The sequence below is a fragment of the Onychomys torridus genome, chromosome 4 (genome assembly GCF_903995425.1).
Source record: "Onychomys torridus chromosome 4, mOncTor1.1, whole genome shotgun sequence".
In the NCBI taxonomy this organism is placed as follows: domain Eukaryota; kingdom Metazoa; phylum Chordata; class Mammalia; order Rodentia; family Cricetidae; genus Onychomys; species Onychomys torridus.
Window position 1 is genome coordinate 61,147,781 of NC_050446.1, and position 17,298 is coordinate 61,165,078.

Below are 17,298 nucleotides of genomic sequence, written 5' to 3' on the forward strand. Positions count from 1 at the left end.
CTACCTCTCCAGCTCCTCCTATTTTACTTTCTAAAGAGGAAATTAAAGAATGACACGAGTTCTCGAAGACTCCAAAAGACAGGACATTTTTGTTATGAAAAGTTAGGTTGTTCTCATCCGGCAGGGCATTTGATAGCAGAATAAAAGCAGACCAGACAATGAGGCTTCCCTTTTGACAAGACCATTCACCTTGCCTTAACCAGATAAAACACAAGTCAGGGGGAGCTGGTTAGATCAGGATTTATTTTATTCCATGTTGGTTTAAAATGGCTAATCAGAATAAAAAAATTAAAGGGTCTCTGTATAGAGGCTGGGGTCTTCCCTGTTTAAAGGTTAGAACCCAGCTACCCCTCTACCCAGCACCATGTTGAGGTGGGCTAAGGGGTAAACCCAGGGGACAATCGGAGGGGCCTAGGCCTGCCACTCCTTCTCTATCCCATTTTTGGCATATAATGAAAAATATTGCTTTTTGGATTCTTCTCTTCTGGCCTTGGATTTTAAGATCATTTTAACTAAGTTATAGGGATGCTTTGAAGGGGCTCACTAAGCCCACCACAATCCCTGTCTCCCGAAAATGGGGGGGGGGGGAGGCTGCCTGATGTTTCTGTAAACTAGGCCAAGCTCTTCTCCTGATCTCCCACCACCGTCATGGAACTGTGACCCCTTTTCTGGGGGAAACTAGATGTCAATGAGCCTAGAAAACTCTGCAAGTTCCTTTATCTGACCAAGAAGCCCAGACTTACCCAGGGTTCTTTCCTAATCACCTAGCACCAGCAGAGGGTGCTATTTCCTTAGTTGATAACTGGGACAAAAGAGGGAACCATGGGGAAAAGGAAGACTTTAATGTCTCTTTTTCCTGCTGGTCTAAGGAAAGGGAAGAATAAAATCCCCCTCCTTATATATATATATATATATATCTATATATCCCTCCCTTGTTTTCCCATCCCAGGATAGATATATAATTTCTTTGATATTTATAATATATATATATATATATGTACACACACACCTGGTAACGGAGAAGAGGAAAAAAATAGAATCCGTAACAATAATAAAAAAAATTATTTCTGGTTTAAAAATGATCTGGTTCCCTCCAGGGCGAGCAATTGCACAAATGTCCACTGAGTCTAGTCCAGGGATCAAAGAAGGGAAGGTCTTAAAAGATCAAAGGGGGGAGGAGTTGCCACCCCTGTCTCAGGGCCCCAACTCTCCTCAACCCCATGGCATTTTGTAAAACAAGCCTCATCCTCTTGGAATCGGTGATTTTAAAATGTCCATGCAAAGTAGGGGAGCCCCTTGAGGGAAGGAAGGTGGCCACCTGCGGCCCTTTGGTGTAGGTGCAGAGGTGTGGGGGAGGGGAGGTGCCAAGATTCACACAGAAATCTCATAAGTGGTACCACCCACCCCTGACACCTTCTTGACTCCTCCCCTTGTGGGGCTACTGAGAGGTGGCTGGCCTGGGCCAGGGGAAGTTGAGCCTATACTCTTGGGCTGCCCATTGGATTTGCTGTAGGTGGTCTTGAGCTGTACTTCATCTCTGGGGGAAAAAAAAAGAAACAGACATCAGGAAAAGACGCACAATGCACAAAACAAGCATACACAAAAAAGGTCTAGTGTAGGGGGTGAGCTTCCCCACTTTTTCTTACCTAAACAATCCAGTCCCTTTTACTTTATTGACACGATTAAAATGGTTCTCTTTCTCCCCAGTTTATTCCTAATTTCAGTTTTCATATACTTACTCTTTGACAAATCAAACTTTCGGGAAGATAGTGTTAATTTAGAAGAGGAGTTGTCCATAAAGGCAATCAAATATGAAAAGCGTTCTCAGGATCCCCAGGGTCTACCTATACTAGAATCATGTACAGCCTGATGCCTTCTGTTAATTATGTTGAATGAAAGAGGGAATCAAATACTTACTTGGGTGTCAGTAATGGCTGCAATGCCACTTCCTCTGTCTCAGAGACACCAGATGGGGCTTTTTGGCTGCTATAAGACATTGATCGGCCCAGGTAGGGGGCAGTTGAGCCTGGTTCAGGGGACCCTAGTCCCCGGCCCCTTAGCCCATCTGGTTTGCCAAAACGAGGAACAGCTGGGCGTCCCAGTGGAGTCTTGCTCAAAGGTGATCTCTTTGAATCATCTGAAGAGGAACTGGTACGAGGGGCATGGCCTGAGCCTGGTGTGGACTGAATGCCTGAGTCTCCCATGCCTGGTTCTTCCTCACGGCCTGCAAGTGGAGGTGACTGTCGTAGCAGCTTCTCTCGTTCCTGGAGGGAGGCCACAATGTGACGAGACAGATTGTCATAACGAACTGGCGAGGGCTCTCGGTGTGGGCCGGTTGGCACCAAACGTGGGTGCCTCTCAGCTTCCCGTTGCTGGGCCAGCCGGGCTGACAGGAAGGGAGAAGTGTAGCCTAAAGGTGGGTCTGGCTCAGGCCCTGCCTGTACTGACTCAAAATCAGGGCTGTCTGAAGGAGTGAGTAGGCTGTCATAAGATAGACTTCCATTGCGTGTCTGATTGGCCAGGCTCTTATAGGAGGTGGAGGTGGTCCCCTCTGAACGAATGGACTGCAACTGCCCCAACTCAAAGCCCGTGCCCTGGGCTGACTTGAGGCTAGAGGATCGTGAACCACTGGACAGTGGATCAAAATGAAAGCTTTTTCCAAAAGTGGGAGACCGGAAGCTCTCTGGCTCCAAGCTGGGCTCTGAGCGGTAGCTGGGATGGCGGCTACTATCTGCAATTGAGGTTGGTTCCTTCAAGCTGTCTCCTCGACTCAACTGTGGGAAAAGAGTAAAACAGTTTTAGCACTCATTTTGACAGCTGCCAGACACCAGAGCCCAAAGAGACATTGAAGAACAGAATTACATGCCAATAGTACACTTCAAACTTGGACATCATATGGTTGGCCTTTAACACAAAATGTGACTTAGAACAAATATCTTCATTGTAAGAATTGAAAACAAAATCTTCATTTTAGATCTGGAAAAGAGGCCTACAGAGACTAAGTAATTTGACAGAAGTGGTTTCTATCAGATTTGACACTAATTAATGTTTTTTATCTAGTATTCATCATTGGTCCCTTTTTTTTTTTTTTTTTTTTTTTTTGATGAAAAACACATCAAGGAAATTCAATTCCATTAATGCCAATAATCAGTAAAACGCCCTTGGTTTTTACATTCCCACTCATAGGTTATGACCCACTTCTTAGATTAGATAGTACCTTGGCGCTGGAGGAATGAGGCATGGCGGCTGATGTGCTGCTGCTGCTATAACCTGGTCGGTACTTGTACATGGTAGGTGTAGGGGGGCTGTCCTTGCCCAAGAGACTGTTATCTACAGGGAGAAACCCAGAAAACACTGTACACGTTAATTCTTTTAACTGTCATGAGGTTTCTGAAAGTACACAGAAAGAACATGGAAGAATCAAGTATACCCAATAAAAGCAAAGTCTAGAGAACAAGATTTTGCAGAAATTTAAGTCTAAAGACTCAGCTGGGCCTGGTCTTCAGATACAGACCTACAGTCAGCTACTCAGAAAACAAACAGGAGACAAGTGGTGAGCAGACATATGCATGCAGGCCAAACACCCACACACATACAATACAAATTAAAAATAATGATAAAGCCAATTATGATAGAGCACAGCTCAGGAGACAGAGGCAGGCAGACTTCTGTGAATTTTTGAGACAGTATTTCTCTGTGTAGCCCTGGTTGCCCTGAAACTCACTCTGTAGACCATGCTGCCTTGAACTCAGAGATCCACCTACTTCTGCCTCCCAAGTGCTGGGATTAAAGGCATGCACTTCCACCCTGGTGTGTGTGGGTGGGGGGTATTTTATTTTTTATTTTTCAAGACTGTTTCTCTGTGTAACAATCTTAGCTGTCCTGGAACTCAATTTGTATACTAGGCTGGCCTCAAACTCACAGATCAGGGCAGGTATTTTTCAAAGACCAAGGATCTGTACAGGTTTCAGAATTTGTAGTGGGCAAATGCACCAAACATACTAAGAAATTCTCTGATTCAAGCAGACTCATAGCAAGTAAAAGCACTTGCCACAAAAATCTGATGACCTGAGTTCAATCCCCAGAATCCAGAGTGGAAGGAAAGAACCAACTCTTGGAGGTTATCTTTTGATCTACTTAACACCCTCCTGCCACACACACCATGCACATATACAATTACAATATAAAATTGTAAAAAGTAATTCTCTGGAAAGTCAAAATCACTGTCTATTGCTAACTGGAAGCCCTCCTTTTAGCTATCCAAAGAAAACTCCATTCACTAGGTGTTGTAAGCCATAATTCAAGTATTACCTCCCAGCCCTTGCTTATCTTTTCTACAGCTTACAAGGTACCTTGTCCCTGTCTTCCTTCTCTAGAATCTCACGTATCAAGGCAGCACTTACCCTCATTAGTAGCCAGGCTGAGGTGTGTTCGCAGCCCTGTGTATCGGCTCAGGTCTGGCTTAGGAGGAGGTGGAGGTTCCGCATCTGCAGACTGACTCTCTGTTATCTCTAGGCTTCCTTTGGACTAATAAATGGAGGGAAATCAGATTGGGAAACTGAGGTAACATTAAATTGGCATAAGAAAAGTACTGGAGAACCAGTTATGTTTCTAAACTGGGAAAAGAGTCAGTTTGGGATAACAGACAAAAGCTGAGCATCTATCATCAGAAAGATATTATGTCTTATGAAGACATGAAAGAAATGGAATCAGTGTCTACTGTCACTGAACTTGAAATCTAATGGAGAAAAGATCTATACTTGAGTGACTTTAACACAAGATGTACACTCAATGCAGATTTCTATCTCTGTCATGCATGAAATTCCCTGGGTTTAGCTACCTTTACTTCCCTGTTCCTCACCTTAGTCCTCCTCAGTTCTCCCTGGATGCCATTATCCATGATCTTCACAGTTATCTGCCCATCTGACACTTCTGGTCGAAGGAAAGGCGGTCTAATCACAATTGTCTTCTCTTTCTTTGGTCTCCCCAAATACCTGTGTAGCAAGAATGAGAAGGCTTTCACTTACTATTTCATTCAAAATTTCTACTTGCATACCAAATATGAAGGAAGCACTCTGCATATGCAATGAACAGTCATGGACTGGGGTTTACAGCCCAGTGATAAAGAACAAGACCCTCAGTTCAATCTTCAGCATCAAAAAACAGTCCTACAAGTCTAGTGTAAAATTTAGTGCTACACTGATTTGATTCAGTGAACATCTTCAACAGGAGTAGGCCTTTATAAGCAGGTATCTAGCACTCTGGAGTTAAATTTTATGCATCCTCAATTCTCAAAGGCAATTAGCCATAGCTAAACAGTATCAACGGAATTCAAGAGTTCACCAACCAAAAAAATCAGCATGTCTCTTCCTTGTAGCACTCACCATTCTAAGAGCAAACCCTTCCCTATAAGGCCATTTTCCATCAGACTTCCCTTATTCAAAACAAGCCCAAAGGAGACAAAGGTTTGACTAAGCATGAACACCCAAGGATGTGGGTGTACCTGGGTGCTGGAGAGCTGCAGAGGACACGGCTAACATTGTTACAGCAGCCATTGGTGAAGGGATTCACACCTCCCCGGAATTTACCTGTAACCTAGGAGATAAAAAGAACCAGGTAAGTCAGACTATGCCAAAAGGCAAAGTATTATGTAACCATTCTTTCAAGTACAAAAGTGATACTTGTAATGATTAAGAATGGGGAATCACCTGGGTAGTGATGGCCCATGTCTTTAATCCCAGCACAGGGAGGCAGGGCCAGGCAGATCTCTGAGTTCGAGGCCAGCCTGGTCTACAGAGCAAGATCCAGGACAGGCTCCAAAACTACACAGAGAAACCCTGTCTCCAAAAAAAAAAAAAAAGACTGGGGATTCATCAGGTGATGGTGACATACACCTTTAATCCTAGCACTCAAGAGGCAGAGGCAAGGGGGTCTCTGAGAGTTCAAAGCAGTCTGATTTACAAAGTGAGTTCTAGGACAGCCAGGACTATTATACAGGGAAACCGTGTCTCGAAAAACCAAAACAAACAAGCAAAAAATAAAATTTAAAAAAAAAAAAAAATTCTAGAATCAGGAGTTCTCAATTGAAATTCTAGATCTACCTTATGGAAACCAACCCTCAACATCAGCTTCCTGTATAAAATGAGATTAAGTAACTTTCTGAATACTGACTAAAATAATCCAGATTCCCTTATATAAATTGGCACAGTATTTGCATATAGCCTATGTACATGTTATATACACTAATTCATCTCTCCATCATTATATTATACCTAATACAGTATATTATATAAAGAGTTTATATATATATATATATATATATATATATATATATATATATAAAAATTTTTTTTTGAGCTGAGGATCAAACCCAGGGCCTTGTGCTTGCTAGGCAAGCGCTCTACCACTGAGCTAAATCCCCAACCCAAGGAGTTAATATATTAATGCCAAGAAAAAGAGTGTATATATTTAGTACTGATACAATTTTCCTTCCAAGTCTACTCTATATTTTATTGAACCTAAAGAATTCACAGATAACAGAAGGCTGACTGCAAGATAAGAGTAAGCAATTAAGGTTTAGTTATTATGTGCATAAAAATTATCTTTAAGCAGTACTGTGTGTTTTTTAAAGCCTGTGCCAACTAGTTTCTATAAATTCAGACTAAATATTTGTTAAAAGAATGAGAACACGACAATTTCTTAAGGTTATTTTTCCTCCTTTTTTGAGGAGGAAAAATAGCTCAACCCCACTACCTCAGTCTCCTAAATAAGATTACAAACGTGCAGCACCATTCCCAGCTTTAATTCCACTTATGGAGGACCTAGGCCTACTCCAACCACTTCACCCACTACTGTAAACCTGGACATCATCCCGTAAGTATTCGTTGAAGCTGTCTGTCAAAGTGCTGTTCTTCACTAGCTAAGGGTTTGTGAAGAACAGCCGTCGGTCTTCTGCCAGTTCTCCCAGTACCTGCTCATTGGTTGTGCGTCCCCTAGCCACCAGCACCACATGAAATCCTGTGAGGCCAGCTACAGGGATGAAAAACAAGCCCGCCACACACATCACTGCCATTCTGATTCCAAGTAGTCAAGGAAAACAGAGCAATGTTATCTTGTTTTTCCCAGTTCTACCATGACCCCTTCCCCTTTACATTTATTGACTCAAGGACACAACTTGCCCTCCCAACCCCATCCCACAAGCCAAAGGCCTCCAAGGATACGTGACAGCAGTGCGGACCCCTGAGAGTTCCTCTATGTGATAGAGGACATAAAGGAGGCCAAAGCCAAACACACCCATAATGTGGGCTGTCAGGGAAAGGAGGAAAAGGAAGAAATATCTGTAGTTCCTGCGACCAATACAGTTGTTCACCCAAGGGCAGTGATGATCAAATTCCTAGGAGCAAAACAGAGAGAAAAGGTATCCTTAAAACACAGACTAGGATTTCACCAGGTGAGGGCATCTGCCACCACGTCTGACAACCTGGGTTCAATCCCTGGGACTTACATGATAGAACGAGACAATCAATCCTTGCAAGTTGTCCTCTGACCTCCACATGTGTGCCAGGCGCGCGCGCGCGCGCGCGCACACACACACACACACACACACACACACACACACACACACACATTAAAAAAAACAGGCTGGACAGATGGCTCAGAAGTTAAGAACACCGACTGCTCTTCCAAAGGTCCTGAGTTCAATTCCCAGCAACCACATGGTGGCTCACAAACATCTGTAATGAGATCTGCTGCCCTTATTTTAAATAAATAAATAAATCTTTAAAAAAACAAACAAAAAAACAAAAACAAAAGACAAGCAAACATCATTAGATTCCTTCTGTTGAAAAGAGGAACAAAATAACAGAACTCTAATCTACTTTTAGTATTCATATTCACCATTTAGTTACAAAAATTTAAAGTTTTAGCCGAGCGATGGTGGCGCACACCTGTAATCCCAGCACTCAGGAGGCAGGCGGATCTCTGTGAGTTCAAGGCCAGCCTGGGCTACCAAGTGAGTTCCAGGAAAAGGCGCAAAGCTACACAGAGAAACCCTGTCTCAAAAAAACTGGGGGGGGGGGGGGGGGGATTAAAGTTTTAAAAAGTGGAATTTAAAAATATTCAAAGAAGTTTCTCTTGCTCTGTTAACTGAAAGAGAGCCCTTCTAGAGGTTGGCCAAAAGCCAAGTTCTCAAATGGATCAGAATGGTGCAACAAGTCTACAACTCGACTACTTGGGACACAGGAGGAAAGCCACAAGTTTGAGGCCAGCCTGGTCTGTATAGTATGTTCTAGGTCAGCCAGGGCTACATAACAAGTCCTTGCTTAAGAAAAACAAACAAACAAACAAACAAAAAAGAACTATGTGACCAAAGAGACAAATGTTGGCAAAACATTCAAGATTCATAGGAATAAAAATAAGACAACACAGAAGGATAGCTAGAAAAGTTGAACTATAACACAGTAACATGTTTTTGTAGAAGAGGTAACACTACGTAACCATGGGATGGAAGGCTCAAACTATGAATCTTGGGGTCAGGAAAGTTGTTATTAGAGTTAAAGCACTCCAAATACAATTTGATTCAGCTGGACCATGCAGCTGGGCATCTCACCAGGACTATACTTCAGGAATCTATTCTAGGGACTGCAGAAATGGCTCAGTGACTAAGAGTGTGTGCTGCTCTTGCAGAGGACCTGAGATCAATCAGTTCACAGCACTCACATCAGTCAGCTTATAGCTGCTGACTGTAACTCTGGCTCCAGGAGGATCCTGGCTGCTGGCCTCCTCTGTCACTGGCACTTCACGTGCAAATACAAACATACACATAATTTAAAAAATAAATATTTGAAGAAAAAATAATTTACACTAGGGGGTACAAAGATGGCCCAGTTAAGAGGACTTGCTGCTCTTGTAGGACCTGGGTTTGGGTCCCCACACCCGCATGTGGCTTACAAACAACCATCAGTAACTCTAGTTTTTTGTGAGATAACTGATTACATTGTGTAGACATGTCACTGTGACAGGAGGTATAGGTGGTTCTTCTGGGGACAGAGCAAGAGAGCTCTAGGAAGACGAGAGTTGGAGAGTTGCCAGCTGGATGCAGAAGAAGCAGGACATGCAGGTAAAAGCCTCAAGCCACATGGCAGCACATAGACTAAAGAACTAGTTAGAAACAAGCCTAAGCTAAGGCTGAGCTTTCATAATCAAGGCTCTGTGTTCCTTTTTGTAAGTTGGCGGCCCAAAGAAATATCCTTCTAGATCCCCTTCCATAGGATCTAATGCCACCTCCTGGTCTCCTCAGGCACCAGGTACACACATACATGAAAGCAAACCTTTTTAAAATCTATTTTTAAAAAGAAGAGAGCTGGAGTAATCTTCCAGAGGACCCAGGCTCAATTCCCCACATGGAGGCTCACAGCTGTCTATTACTCCATTTCCATGGATCTGACATCCTCTTGTGGCCCCCAATATTCAAGTAGTACACAGAACATGCATACAGACAAAACCAACCATACACATAAAATAGTAAAAATTCTAATTAAAAAAGAAAAAAGAATCTACTCTACAGTAAGGAAAAAGACAACTTAGGATACACACAGTCTTGGCCACGAAGTGCTCTTACCTCCACACAGTTGTCACAGACACTGCAGTGGGAACATCTAGGAGGTCGGTAGAAGCGGCAGGTGGCACACCATTTCATGCGCACCTGGATGCCCTTGATCTCCACTGTTTTGTAAAGAGGAGCTCGGAAATCATCTTCTTTGTCTTCATCCTCTTCAGCTTAAAAAGAAGGAAAAGCAATTTAAAAACAACTATGCCCAAACTATTAAGTACTAGGAACATAATAAGGATGTTTAAAATTTAACTCCTTAAAATTGTGTGTGTGTGTGTGTGTGTGTGTGTGTGTGTGTGTAAGTGCTCACTCCAGAAGAGGGTGTTAGATCCACTGGTGCTGGAGTTATAGACAGCTGTGAGCTGTGAGTGCTAGAATCAAACTCAGGGTCTTTGCCAGAACAATATTTACTCTTAACCACTAAGCAATCTCTCTAGTCCCAAAACCTAACTTATAATGTTTATAGTTTATAAATCCACAGCTCACATACTGCATGGTTAAAAACAAATGGTTTTCTTTAATATCACAAACAGCAAGAATATACATTCTTCTTAATGAAAATTTTTGCCAGGCAGTGGTGATTCATTCCTTTAATCCCAGCACTTGGGAGGTAGAGGCAAGCGGATCTCTGAGTTCAAGGCCAGCCTGGTCTACATAGTGAGCTCCAGAACAGCCAGAGCTACACAGAGAAATCCTGTCTAAAAAACAAAAATAAAAAACAAAAAAAAGAGGCTGCTGTCTAAGTGCTGGGAAGGCAGGAAAAAATGGAAACAATTTTTTTCTTAATTTTATCATTATTCTGTGTGTCTGTGTGAGCACATGTGTGTGGAGGTCGAAGGACAGCTTTCAAGAGTCAGATCTCTACACTGTGGGTTCAGGGACTGAACCCTATATTTTTATTTTATGTAAATGGCTGGATGTGGAAATACCACAAGCATGCAGTGACTAAAGAGGCCAGAAGATGGCATCAGATCCCCTGGAAGTAGAGTTACAGACTTGTGAACCACTATATAAAGCCATGGGAATAAAACCTGTGTCCTCTTTAAGAATAGCCTGAGCTCTTACCCACTTAACCATCTCTCCAGCCCAAATAAATAAATCTAAAAAAACAAAAAACAGGGCTGAACAGATGGCTCACCAGTTAAGAGTACTGACTGCTCTTCCAGAGAACCCAAGTTCAAATCCCAGCACCCACATGGCAGCTAACAACTGTCTGCAGCTCCAAGATCTGACTCTCTCACACTTGCAGGCAAAAAAAACCAATGCACATAAAATTTAAAAAAAAAAAAAAAAAAAAAAAAAAAACTGAACTTATAAAATAAATAAAAAGAACAAACAATCTGTTAATGAATTCTGTATGTGCAATATAGAATGTGCAACTGATCCATACACATACAAAATAAATAACATACACATACATATACACACACAAATTTTAAGTAAAAAATGCAAAAAAAAAATTTTAAGTTCTTTTTTTGAGACAGGGTTTCTCTGTGTAGCATTTCTCTGTGTAGCTCTGGCTGTCTTGGAACTCACAGTATAGACCAGGCTGGCCTCAAATTCAGAGATTCACTTGCCTCTGCCACTCCTCCGTGAGTGCTAGGATTAAAGGCAAGATTAATGCCACTGTGCCCCGCATGTAAATTTTTAACTAAAATTTATATTTAAATAAAAATTATTTTTTAAAAAACATGGCTTCTGCCTTTGAGAAAAGCACTACTGAATGGGTAAGGAGACTGGGAACTATTAATATGGTGAGATCAATTCTACATGCACTATGGGAACACAAATGAAGAAAGTTTATTCTGCATTGGGAAGTAGGGTTCAAAAGAAAAGTGCTCACAAAGTGACATACATATGCAAAATTTCCTCGGCTTACATATTATGAATCTATCTTAAAAGATAAATATCCAAATATATAGTTACCTTTCTCCCACAAACAAATCTCCTTCTCCAAATGGTCTGCTCTATTAATTCCATTTCCCCCTACTACTGTTACTCAAGACCTAATTTGCCCTTGTCCCAAATTTTCAACTATCAGAAACTATCCCATTTTGAAACTTAAAGAATATTTTCCCACTCATACATAGTGAGCAATTTTTACTTTTATGACTAATCTAGAAAAAAAAAATGTATGGATAGTGGTGGCACAATGCCTTTAATTCCAGCACTCCGGAGGCAGAGGCAGGCAGATCTCTGTGAGTTTGAGGCCAGCCTGGTCTACAAAGTGAGTTCCAGGACAGCCAAGGCTACACAGAGAAACCCTCTCTAGGGGGCTGGAGGGTAGGGGCGGGAGGAACCAAACAAACAAAATAAACAAGCCACTTCTTTTGGAGCTGGAGAGATGGCTCAGCAGTTAAGAGCACTGACTGTTCTTCCAGAGGTTCTAAGTTCAATTCCCAGCAACCACATGGTGGCTCACAACCACCTGTAATGAGATCGGGTGCCCTCTTCTGGCCTGCAGGGATACATGCAGATAGAACACTGTACACATAACAGATAAATATTTTTTAAAAAGAAAAAAAAATGTGGGAAGGAAAATTGACTATACAGGCATTGTTAAAAATGAAGTTTTGGGGGCTAGAAAGATAGCTTAGCAGTTAAGAGCACTGACTGCTCTTCCAGAGGACCCGACCGGGTTCAATTCCCGGCACCCAAATGGCAGCTAACAACTGTCTATTACTTCAAGATCTGACACCCTCACACAGACACACATGTAGGCAAAACACCAATGCACATAAAATAAATGAATTTAAGGGCTGGAGAGATGGCTCAGTGGTTGAGAGCACCAACTGCTCTTACAGAGCTCCAGAGGTCCTGAGTTCAATTCCCAGCAACCACATGGTGGCTCACAACCATCTGTCATGAGATCTGGTGCCCTCTTCTGGCCTTCAGGGACACATGCAGACAGAATACTGTATACATAATAAATAAATAAATCTTTAAAAAATAAAAATAAAAAAAATAAATGAATTAAAAAAAAAAAAAAAAAAAATGAAGCTTTTGAGCCAGGTGTGGTGGTTCATGCCTTTAAACCCAGCACTTGGAAGACAAAAACAAGTCTCTGTTGAGGTCAAGGCCAGCCTGGTCTACAGAGTGAGTTCAAGGACAGATAAGGCTACCCAGAGAAACCCTTTCTTGGGGGTGGGGGAGTGGGGGTGTTCTGCCAGGCATGTGGATCCCTATGACTTCAAAGCCAGCCTGGTCTACAGAGCTAGCTTCATGACAGCCAAGGCTATTTTTACAGAGAAACACTGTCTAAGAAAAACAAACAAACAAAAAAGTTTTTCAGCCAGGTATGGTGACAAATACCTTTAATCCCAGAGGCATTTAGATCTCTTGTGCACCATGCACAAGGTATTGGGTTCAATTCCCAGAATGGAAGAAAAAAGACGTCTTATTACTTTGGTAGATATATGCTATATATCAATAAGCCCAAATATATACCAAAATTATGGTTTGTTTGGAGTTTGTTTTTGACATATGGTCTCACTTCATAGCCCTGGCTAACCTGAAACTACAGAAATCTTCTTGCCTCTACCTCCTAAGAGCTGGGATTAAAAGTGCAAACAAGCCGGGGCGGCAGTGGCACAAACCTGTAATCCCAGCACTCGGCAAGCAGAGCAAGGAGGATCTTTGTGAGTTCCAGGCCAGCCTGGTCTACAGAGTGAGATCCAGGACAGGCACCAAAACTACACAGAGAAACCCTGTCTTGAAGACAAAAAAAAAAAAAAAAAAAAAAAAAGTATGCAACCATGCCTAGTTCATATGTAAAATCTTCAAGGATATAGCTCTCTGTTACAGAGTTATTGTCTAACGTGTGCAAGTTCCTGTGCTGGGGGATGTCTGCACACTGTGAATATATGTTGTTCCCATTGTTTAATAAATGAGCTGCTTTGGCCTATGTCAAGGCAGCTTAGAAGAAAGCAGGAAATCCAAGGAGAAAGAGGAAAGAGAAAGGCAGAGTCTGGAGAGAGACACCAGCTTGCCGCCCCAAGGAACAACATGCCAGCAGACCAGTACGCCACGGAACAAGTGGCAAAACAATGATTAACAGAAATGGGTTAGTTTAAGATATAAGAGCTAGCTAGGAAGAGGCCTGCCATAGACCATACAGTTTGTAAATAATAGAAGCCTCCATGTGTTTCCTTGGGTCCCAGCGGCTGCTGGACCTCGAGAGATTTGTCCTGACACGGACCAGGTGAAACATAGGAAATCTTTCAACTACAGTCCTGGGTTTGATCCTCAGCAATGTAAAAAAACAAAACAAAAAAAAAACTTTTAAAATAAAGGGAATATGCCAAAATGGAAGAGTTCTCTCTGAGCTGGGTGGTCGTGGTACATGCCTTTAATTCCAGCACTTGGAGGGCAGATGCAGGCTGATCTCTGAGGCCAACCTCCTCTACAGAGTTCCAGGACAGCCAGGGATATACAAAGAAATGCTGGGGAAGGGGAGGAGTTATCACATATAGTCATCACAATTTTCCATATAGTAGGCCACAGATTATCTGATGAATGAACATTAATGACTCACTAAAACATCCTTCCTTGGTTTGGGGGACTCAAAGTGCTTTCTCTCACAGAAATTTCAAATGATCAGAAACACTGAGGCAGGCTTTCAGAGCAATAATGTTCAGAAAAACCTCATCTCACTTGTTATCCCAAGCCCACTTAGAAAAATGATATACATTTTGAGATGTCATTAGTAACAATTTTTGTCAGCTCATGGTCTTTCTACTTCTTACTCATGATAATTCTCATTCTAGTCTATTTTCCAAAGAACCTACTCCTTCCAAGAGACTTCAACATGCACTGGAAAGCCTACTTCCAGCTTTTCCCATCCTTCAATTTAGGTTTCACACTCTTCTCCAGCTCTATTTCCTCATGGTAGTCTTCTGTCTCGTAAAACATTTGCTTCTCTCTTAAAATATTACAGCATCTTCAGCCTTCTTTGCTTAGTTCTTAAAAGAGGAAATCGAATACTTACTGACTCTGCTTTCTCATTTTCTATTCACTGCCTTCCAACAACTGTAATTCAGCTTTATCTTTTCCTTATACATACATAAATATACTACTTAACTATTGTTAAGATCAATTTTTCAGCTGGGTACAGTGGCTCACCCCCATAATTCCAGCACTCAGGAGGCTAATGCAGAATTCAAAGCCAACCTAGGCTACAGTGTGAGACCCTGTTTAAAAATAAAAGTAATTTTTTTAAAGAATCAATTCTCAGTAACCAAATAGGAGATTCTGAGTCACTATACTACCAGTAAGTCAGTTACCTGATGAACTCTCCTTAGCTTTCACTTTACTTTCTCCTCCTCCTTGTTCAGTCCCTCTTCAATGACTCCTCTCTCTCCAATACTCATAATAAAAATGGCAGAACTGACCAGGTCTTAATTCATGTCTTTCTTAAACTCACTCTACTTTCTCTAGGTAATCTTACTCCTGCTGCTTCAAACAGCATAGCTGCACACTCCTAAAACAAAGTATTTAACTCCTAGTCAACTGCCCACAGGCAGTTGGTAACTGTACCAAGGAATATCTCAAATCATTATCTAAGTTTGAGAGGATAGCTCAGAGATAGAGTGCTTGTCTAGGGCCTGGGTTCAATCTCTAGCATGGAAAAAACAAAAGCAAATATATAGCCTATTTCACATTCAGTTTATAAAACTCAGCATCCAATTTATCTCCCAAGCTCTGACCCTTGAAACTACCACAATAAAACCATCCTCGCCCTTCTAAGTACTACGCAGGCCTGGCCTTGCTTGGCTTCTGAGTTCAGACAGGATCAAGCATGTCCAGGGCGGTGTAACAGATCTTTTTACACTCTTTGCTCTGCCCCATTAAGCTGTCATAAATGATTCTGTTGAATCTACTTCTGAAAAAGCTGTAAATCTTGTCTCAAATTTTCATCTGGTTTATACTATTTATATTATATTTTGGTCAAAGCCAAAAGCTATCTGTACACTCTCAGAAGAATTATTTGTTGTAAATTAAAGACCCTTTAGTATCAAAGGAAGAAGCATATTTACCAGAGCTCTATGTAGCAAATGAAATTCTTTACAATTTGGCTCTGGGTTTCTTTTCTGGTCTTATCATACACTCTATCCTCCAACCTTGATGACTTCACCATTCCATGGGCACAAGTTTCTGTGAACACCTCCTTTGCCTGAAACTGCCCTCCTCTCTTTCAGTGTTCTAGTTAGTAAAGTCTTTTCACTGATTCTTAGCAGAACTTCTAGGCAAATATAACCACACCCCGTGTATGTTCTCAAGAGAACTGTACCCATACTTCCACTGTAGTTTGTACCACACTGTTAGAACTGTCTTTTTTTTCTTTTTTTCAGAGCTGAGGACTGAACCCAGGGCCTTGTGCTTGCTAGGCAAGCGCTCTACCACTGAGCTAAATCCCCAACCCAGAACTGTCTAATTCATAGTAAATATTACTGTACCTAACAACACTCAACCTAAAAGCTCTAAATAAATTTCTAAATAACAAAAATCAAAGATTTGATCCAAAGAAGAAGTCCAAAGTCCGACCCTTAATCAAGATGCTATTTATAATTGATACCTGCTGAGAAAGAAAAAATGAGATTTCTCCAATGGAGTGACATGGGGTATCAAGCCCAGAAGTAGTACTAGGCCAATACAAAACACTCTGTCTTTTGTATGATTTTTGCTTAGGTTTAATTTTGTTTTGATTTTCCTTTTTTTGTTGTTTGTTTCTGAGAGGGAAAGAAAACGAGAGTGGGTGGGTAGGGAGATGGGGAAGATCTTGGAGTTGGGGGAGGGGAAAGAATATGATCAAACTATAAAAAACTTTAAGTAAAATTTAAATTTAAAAGGTATGAACCCAAGCCGGGTGGTGGTGGTACATGCCTTTAACCCCAGCACTTGGGAGGCAGAGGCAGGGCAGCCTGGTCTACAGAGGGAGTTCAAGGATAGTAGGGCTGTCACACAGAGAAAACCTGTCTCAAAAAACAAACAAACGTTTGACCCAAAGTGACCCAAATAACTAGATACTGTGTAATCCATAGTCCTGTAATGGTATCCCAGAATCCTAAGACCCTCCAAGCCCAAGATCAACTATTATCTGCCCAAATAATTATTCTTAATGATGACAAGGAGCTTACATGAGAGTATAGAAAGAGCTTACTTACCTCGGGGGAAAATTCCTGGGTCCATAAAGGTGGCCATGCTGAAGTTGGCCAGCACAAAGAGAAACATGATGGCATTGTAGATGGGCACTGCAGGTGACACATACAGGCTTAGTCCTGGACACCTGCAGACAACAGAGAAAATGAAGGGCTGCCTCTAACACCCTGACACCAGCAGAAATCTATAGAGCACAGGCTTTACAATAAATCCTTATCTCCCTACAAACCATACACAAAAGAACTAGGATTGACTGTATTATGAATATCAGCTACACTCCTGTCTTTGTTTTGGAGCAACCTAAGGTTTCTGGATCCATGTCCCACTGACCTGCAAAATAGCCCAAAGCATGTGGATACTACCTGCCTCTCTATCTCCCCTTCCAATCTCAACTACCTAAGGTTTCTTCACTGCCAGCTATCTAGAGCCTAATTCTAATGGTTAAGAATTGAAAATAATAATAATAATAATAATGCTGGGTGTGGTGGCACATGCCTTTAGTTCCAGCACTCATGAGGCTGAGGTAGGTA

The 17,298-nt window shown here is 41.7% G+C and overlaps 1 protein-coding gene across 1 annotated transcript; it reads right to left on the reverse strand.

Moving 5' to 3' along the window:
• Positions 1–22: 22 nt before the first annotated feature.
• Positions 23–16,913, reverse strand: Zdhhc5 (zinc finger DHHC-type palmitoyltransferase 5). Its single transcript, XM_036186079.1, has 10 exons — positions 16,774–16,913; positions 9,620–9,777; positions 7,221–7,393; positions 6,971–7,073; positions 5,504–5,595; positions 4,862–4,994; positions 4,404–4,527; positions 3,218–3,330; positions 1,918–2,774; positions 23–1,537 (listed from the first exon to the last, which is right to left on the reverse strand). Exons 1-10 carry the CDS (start codon positions 16,838–16,840, stop codon positions 1,372–1,374), a joined length of 1,986 nt encoding a protein of 661 aa, XP_036041972.1. The 5' UTR covers positions 16,841–16,913; the 3' UTR covers positions 23–1,371.
• Between the last annotated feature and the right edge of the window lie 385 nt (positions 16,914–17,298).

Coding starts and splice junctions, on each gene's coding strand:
- Zdhhc5 (XM_036186079.1), bottom strand. CDS start 16,840: ATGTTTCTCTTTGTGCTGGCCAACTTCAGCATGGCCACCTTTATGGAC. Junction 9,778..16,773: donor CCCAGGAATTTTCCCCCGAG/GTAAGTAAGCTC, acceptor CTTCTTTTTAAG/CTGAAGAGGATGAAGACAAA. Junction 4,528..4,861: donor GAGAACTGAGGAGGACTAAG/GTGAGGAACAGG, acceptor TCCATTTATTAG/TCCAAAGGAAGCCTAGAGAT.